Source organism: Amphiura filiformis, chromosome 13 (genome assembly GCF_039555335.1).
Source record: "Amphiura filiformis chromosome 13, Afil_fr2py, whole genome shotgun sequence".
Lineage (NCBI taxonomy): Eukaryota > Metazoa > Echinodermata > Ophiuroidea > Amphilepidida > Amphiuridae > Amphiura > Amphiura filiformis.
Genome location: NC_092640.1, coordinates 32,017,575 through 32,025,089, shown reverse-complemented (window position 1 = coordinate 32,025,089; position 7,515 = coordinate 32,017,575). Strand labels below are relative to the sequence as shown.

Here is a 7,515-nt window from a genome sequence, read left to right as displayed (position 1 = left end):
AGTGTGACATTAAAATTTTACAATTTGAGTTCGGGCCCGTTGATATTGATGAGGGTTGGTAGAATCAAACTTTAGTTCCCAAATGGCTCTTGAAGATTGTGGCTCATTTCGAACGCTGCGTGTGGATCCCACTTAGCTTTTGCTTAATGCAGGAGTCAAAGGGAATCTTGACCATACGCTCCTCGAGACTTGTCGGTAAAAATGGGTGTATCCTTCGTGTAAGAGAATACCAAACTAATCCCAACTCTAATCCTAATCCTAACCCTAACCCTAACCCTAACCCTAACCCTAACCCTAACCCTCACCCTAACCCCTAACCTACCTTGTTGAACAAAACCATAGGGTGAATCTTGAATTATCTTAATCTTGAGTTTTTTCAACCAAACAAATAATCGCAAAGGTTAATCTTTGACTTATCTTTACTCTCGTTTAGATTGTTATATATGTTTTTACGTAGAGCAAACAGTCATAGATCAGGTGGATCTTTTGAACATGCACTGCGAAAGTGTTATCACTAGAGTTTCAACTGCCACTTTACTTTTCAAATCACATTGAACTCTGTGCAAAAGATGTTGTTTTAGAACATGTAGAATTGTGCGTGTGTCATTATTACTTAGTCGATTTCAGATCAAAAGTGATGTGTATTTAAAGGATAATTCACACCTTCTGTAGATAACATAAAATGACCAGCATCTTCACAGCGTTTTTTTATGTAAATATAACTGTACAAATTCAAATTTAACCATGCACTTCTATGCAGCATAGCAAAGCAGTGGTGTTATGTTACTCACACTGCTCGCCTGCTGCACAGTAAACCCAGTGGGGTGGTGGGTAGTACTTAAATCATCCCCTGAGGTGAATCTTTGCCTAAAATTATTTTTGAAGAGTGAATCAAGGTGAAGGGCTTGAGGAGGGTAGGTTCAAGACGTCATCTGACGCCTGCAAAATTTCTGGTTAGAACTGGGCATCATTTCTTGAAAAACGAAGTAGGTTTATCAAAAAGAACCAACACCAACCCTATCCCCCTTTGTGGTATTTTTCATTATTATTATACGAGGCTTATGTAATTACCATAACTCAAAGACCTTGAAAGGCTTCTGTATAACAAACCAAGATTACAGACAGTTGAGTAATCACGAAACATAGCATTTTGATTCAATTTCTGTTTATTTTTAATAAAAGACAAACACAACAACATCATTATTTTGTTAGTATAAAGAAATACACTTATTATTGTTATACAAATCACGAATATCTTTAATTTTTTAGGAATTCTTTAAAACTTTATATTAATTGGATATTCTGCATCATGGAACCCGGAAAGACATTTTGATTGGATCCCTGATGCGCACATATTTACTACGAAATTCAACTGCGTATTTCACACCACCAAATCGGGTCCTTGCTAAATGACTGCATGTTACAAAATATTTTTCATACTGAGAATCATACCAGGTTGAGTCAATGAAAAAATGTTGATGTGCCTTTTTTGTGATAGCTGTACTCTCTGGATGATTTTCTCGACATTTAAGCATAAAAGATTACAATTGTTATAATTCTGAAATTTGAGGCACGTTTTTGGTTTTATACACCACCATATGACGTCACTACGTACAGGCGGTGTGCTGTAAGATATAGGATTTACAAAGTTTTCGACGCACCTCCTCAAAAAAATGAGCCGCTGAAATACCTAACAATTGTTGGTTATAATATGTTAGAAGATATCATTGGGAAAATGATAAATTCCTCTGTTAACAACACATAAAAGAATATAACTGATTTGGTGGTGTGCACCCTGCGCAGTGAAGACTTTTTTGAATTTTCCGAAATATCCAAAAGTACCCTGACCCGGATCGAATGTTTGATAAGCTACACTGCAAAAACAGTGTCTACAGATTACCTATTTTCTGTAATCAATTAGTAAAAATGTTTAAACCTTAAACCATAAACCATCAGATAGATTACAAAAAAGATGCCTCATCTCTAGTTTTATAGGAATCATTGATTCACAATAAAAAAGAAATATCGGACTTTTCGTAAAGTTATTTGCCGTAGAAATAATTATGTAACAGGATTAACTACCATATAGCAATAGGTTTAATCAAGTTTTGCATTCGTTTCAACCAGTGTGCTTTATAAACATTGGCGATAAGTCCCTGCATGCTCATTTGTATAATCACTGATAATTCAATACAGTGTGTATATCAAAAAATGTTACAATTTCAGATAATAGAAAAAGATTATAGAAAAGGAAATCGAACGTGTATATTTGTTGGTGTTGAGTAGCATGATACCAGCCAAATCAAGATTTTTGTGTGATTCAGAGCTTTTGTTTTATAGTGACAGGCAATTTATTGGGGCATGCCAAAATTCACATTGAGCCATAGGTAATTCCAACCTAGTCTCTCTATTAAAATGATCATGATATTATTCATTCTAGAACTGGTCTTAAAATGATCATATGAAACATTTTAGTGCAGTGATAGCGCCATCTGTTGTTATTAAGTTTATGTCGTATATAAAACGTTTTAAAATTATATTTCACACTATGAAATTAATATAAAAACATGTAATTTGATCAAATTCCTCAATGTGGAATGAGGAATGTCAATTCAAGAGCTATTGATCACACCACACAAAGTATAGCAAATTAAACGTGGACAAACTAGGGTTTTATCAAAGTTATGTTAAAGGCCCATTCATTGATGCCAGCAAGAGTCTAAAAATTAAAATTGAGTGCAAGTTACTAAAAATATAGGTAAGTCATTGAAATTGTCATTGGGCATTTTTAATATGGAAATTTGGCAAAATGACGAGAAAACAGCAGTATTGACAAAGTTGAAGCCCCATTCAAATACATGGAGGTAATTTATATACTTATGTAGAAAAATCACATTTTCATGTAAAATGTCCTATTTTGTGCATATACATCTATGCTACTAATAAAGGTGCAAAAGACTGAATTTTGATCATTTGAATGAGCCTTTAATGACCCTATATTTGAATGTAGATGCTTAAAGAGCACTTCGTGGTCCGCAGCCTTATCTGACCACGAACCACATGTAATAATGGTAACGCGCAAAATCAACGTCAGAATCAACAATTTGTTTCTTAAATAAACCTTTTTCATGGATATCTATTAAACCATACCCTAAAAAGAAGATTCTAAAATCCCGAATACCCTTTTAAATGTGATCGTATAAAAGCCATGACATTGTGTTGATTTTTTCATTGGGTTGTAACATGTTTTGAGATACACAATCTGTGCAAACACTCCGAATTATTTTATTTACACTAACCGTATACCATGAAGTGTCCGTCTACATGTAAATGGTTGGAGTGGTCTTTTATGTACAAAATTACCTGTACATTATATGTGTATTTTGTTTAAAGTCTGTACATAAAAATGTGACCATCATCATGATTAATCATTATTAAACTGTAACCGTCTTCAAAATTCAATTTTAATTTTTTTGACACATATGTCAAGGAATGTCCGAGTAAATATAAGTACTGAAGCAACACGGATATACATAGTATAGGATTCTGTAGTATCTGTACATGATTCGGCGCTAATTTGATCTCAAAATATTGGCGCGAAATTTGAAATAGTCATCCACGCCATCCACTATTTTGCTGTTCATAATTTCAAGTTCACAAACTTGCAATATATGGAGCAGTACACAACTTGGTGTCAACTTTTACAGTTTGACAAAGTCAGTAAATGTTTATACTACTTTGTAGTAAGTGATGAAGATTTCATCTATTAAAATATATATTTCATTTTGCAGTTTTTGGCATAATGTTGCTACTTTTGCAGCATTTTATGAGCTCAATAATTGTTATTCTAAAACAAAATAGAGTCTCATTGTATCAGTCTTTCATGAAACCCACCTCTGCGTAATTACAGAAGTGTTGCTTCATCTCTTTGAGCGTCTGTTTCTTCGTAGGTATCATTCATTATACATCTGGTCATTGGGTCTAAAGCGGAATAATTGGGATCTGTTGTTAATATTAGTGCATTCTCATACAAATTATTCGAATCAAGAGATTCATTCATATCTCCTTCTTCATAAGACATATCAGTGTCAAGACTTTCCTCTGCAGTGTCTATTGTTTTCTTATCACTTTCTGATGATGACACGCTATGACATGAAGGTACACTTGGAAGGATTTCTGCTCTTGGATTATCTTCTACTGATCCCATTCGGAAGGATCGATTAGGCTTCTTCTTAGGTCTTGCTGGTTTTGTATACATGTACGCAGGCATTGTTATCGCGGTTATAACACTGACGATCTTGCTCTTCCTTCTACCCACACATTTATGTCTCATTGGTGTCTCATCACAAGACACATCGACATCATCAATATGTTCTTTGTATCCTGTTTGCTTACTTGGATTCTGTCTTTTATACCAGATGTAAAAGAATGCTAAACAGGTGGCGAGAGTTGTTATAAAAGTAACACAAGCGGTTGTGATGACACCTACGGTTGCATCACATATGGGTGTGGCACTTGGGTTGCTACACCCATGGGGCGTGGTATATATATCAGGGTAAGATAATTCTGGTAGATGTTGTCCTGTATCATACCCTTCGTAAGATGTGACCGAATTATAACTATCCTGATTCACGTGGGATTCATCTAAGATCACGACTGCAACACTGGTGGTATCTTGCCCACCTGCGTTTTGTGCGCGACAGGTGTAATTCCCAGAATCCTCTTTTCTCGCTTGTAAGATGCGAAGCGACCCGTCGCTGGTCATTGTAACTCTCTGATTGGTCTCTGATGTGACTAGACTACCTTCTGGTTTCATCCACATAACGGTTGGTTCAGGAACTCCTGTTGCATTGCAGGGTACCACAAGACTACGTCCAGTTAAAGCCATCACCTGTTTGGGATTCTGAAATGAAATGTGACAATTATTATAATATTGTGAATTTGAAAATTTACTTTGTACATTATTTTACAAGAATTAGCTTTTTCTGTTAAGAGATTTTAAACATGCCTTTAAGCATATTAGCACTTGCTATTATATATAGCAGATAACGTCATAGTTCCGGCATGGAGGAACTTCTGACCTTCAAAACTGAGTTGAATATTCTTACTTTCAGAACTGGTACCGAATTGATAAATTGATAAAAATTCACTTAAAAAGAGTCATATCAACCATGTGGATTACCGGATCCCGTCTGTAGAATATCCTCTCATATCATATTCTCAACGGCATAAACAACACTTTTAGCATGGGATGCTGTACTACTGGGACTTTAGGGTAACATAAATTAATCTCCCATTCCCGCGACCAATGTATTTGAATTCGGTAAATTTCGGCAAATTTGCTCATCTCTGTCCAACATTGAGCGATGGGAAAGAGTTTGGGTTTTATGGGCATCCCAGCAAATTTTGTCTGTCACTGTTTATCAGAAAATCAGAAAATATAAAAGAACGGACAAAAAGCCTAATGGCTACTCTAAGATACCTCAATGGACAGACAAGTCAATGTATTATTGTATTTTGTGTAACTACAAAGTGTAAAACTTACCTTAACAATACTAGGACCAACACACTGCAATGGAAACCCGAAGAGTCTCATGTCACGGCCCTTTAAGACGCGTGGAGCTACACAAAGTATAGGATGTCTTACTGTCAAACTTACTCCTCCATTCTTAGGATTCATCCATCTCCTTAAGAACTCAACTCTACAGTCACATTGTATGTTATTATCAGCAACCCATAGATTCTTCAGAGACGGCAGGTAGATTTTAAAGTTTGGCAATGTCCGTAGTTTATTACCATTTAGTTGCAATGTCTGTAATTTTGTCAATCCATGGAATGATCTCGGTGCAAGTGATTGTATGTGGTTATTTTGCAATGCCAGATAATTCAGGCTACGCAGACCAAACAGGGTCCCATCGCTGACACGATTGATGAGGTTTTCATGAAGGAATAGAGTCTTGAGGTTTTGTAATCCGTCAAATGATCCTGGTTGAATCGTGGTGATATTATTCTTTGATAAGTCCAGATTTGTTAGATGACTAGCACCATTAAATGTTCCTCGGTTTATCGTAAAGAGCTTGTTAAACTTTAATATTAAGTTCGTTAGATTAGTTAGTCCAACAAACGCTCCAGGAATAATAGATTTTATTTTATTCATACTCAAATCTAACTTCTGCAGGTGCACCATGTGTCTAAAGCTTCCTTCTATAAGACTGGTTAAACTGTTTCCATGCATATCTAGAAATTTTGCGTCTACATGATTCTGTGGAATACATCTTAAATGTCTCTGATTGCATCTCGCAGTGCCAGGTTCATCATCTTCACAGGCTATGTTAACGCAAGAAGGAATTCTGCCAGCACCAATGAGGCTTACAACAACAACAATGCAAAATATTCCAAAGGTTCTTCTGGCTGTAAAACACTCCATTGTAGCTGCAATCATGATGACAGGCAAATCTGAAATGACACACACACAAATTATGAGATGGTTTAAGTATAAGGATATGAAATCATGTGGGAAGTATACCTAAAAATGGCATCATACGAAGAAACACATTTGGTGACTTATGACTAGTAGTGTGGTTAATTAGAAGTTGAGCCCCCTTACCAACCAAGTAAATGATTTGAGGCTATTGGTGACCAATATGGTGACACATCACTCAAAGACTGGCGTCCAGTAATGATTACGTGTCACCGTCTTTCTTAAATGATTGGCATTGACAGCACATAACTCCCGTAATGTTAGGATTATTGAGATTATCGAGATAAGAGGATAATAAGCGATGATATATAATTCAGAACATATTATATTGTGAGTGATATTGAGGCGGGATACATAGTTCGAAGCTCACATAGTATTTCAATGACTGTGAACTTTACACTACGCTAAAATAAGTTGTACTTGATTCTTGTACATTGTTAGCTCTTGATATCTTCACAGCACTATCCGCTGTAGAAGGCTACCTATAACGTGCACGCGGTACCTATGCATTGAATCATATCATGCTGATCACTCGCACCTGTAAGATTAGTATCTTTGAAAAGAGAGGTATTGTATTCAATCTATGATTGCAGACATGCACAGTTGATGAGTGCAACTTGCTTGTAGTGCAGCGCGATATAGTCAAAGTTTGTATTCATCTATTGCTATGGTAGTTAATCCGATTATGTGGTCACTTCTACAGCGAATAGCCCTTGTATTTTAGGCCTATAACAATCAAAGTCTATTAGAACTGCAAATGTTGTAACTGACAGGTAAAATCATAGGAGTTCCAAACGAGTCATAGTTATTCTACTTTCGACGTCCGGATATTGCCCACAAGGCACTCCGTTCTGGATTATTCAGCATTGTATTGCATATTTGACAGAAGCAATAGATTACTCGTATGACTAGGCATATCAGGTGCGATATTGCTATAGGTATATTTTTGTTTTATTTAGGTCATGAACAATTGAACAAGTATTATAGCTGGTTCACATGGTGGCCTACGTATTGAATGCAAGGTTGTAAAATCG

The 7,515-nt window shown here is 36.0% G+C and overlaps 1 protein-coding gene across 1 annotated transcript; it reads right to left on the bottom strand.

The window, feature by feature from the left end:
• Window positions 1-1,164: 1,164 nt before the first annotated feature.
• On the bottom strand, window positions 1,165-6,457 carry LOC140168246 (uncharacterized). The gene is made up of 2 exons (XM_072191582.1): window positions 5,546-6,457; window positions 1,165-4,903 (listed from the first exon to the last, which is right to left on the bottom strand). Exons 1-2 carry the CDS (start codon window positions 6,440-6,442, stop codon window positions 3,905-3,907), a joined length of 1,896 nt encoding a protein of 631 aa, XP_072047683.1. The 5' UTR covers window positions 6,443-6,457; the 3' UTR covers window positions 1,165-3,904.
• Between the last annotated feature and the right edge of the window lie 1,058 nt (window positions 6,458-7,515).

Excerpts from the sequence above, each read along its gene's own strand:
- LOC140168246 (XM_072191582.1), bottom strand. The coding sequence starts at position 6,442 with ATGATTGCAGCTACAATGGAGTGTTTTACAGCCAGAAGAACCTTTGGA. Across the intron at positions 4,904-5,545 it reads TTGGTCCTAGTATTGTTAAG|AATCCCAAACAGGTGATGGC; the intron begins GTAAGTTTTACA and ends ATTTCATTTCAG.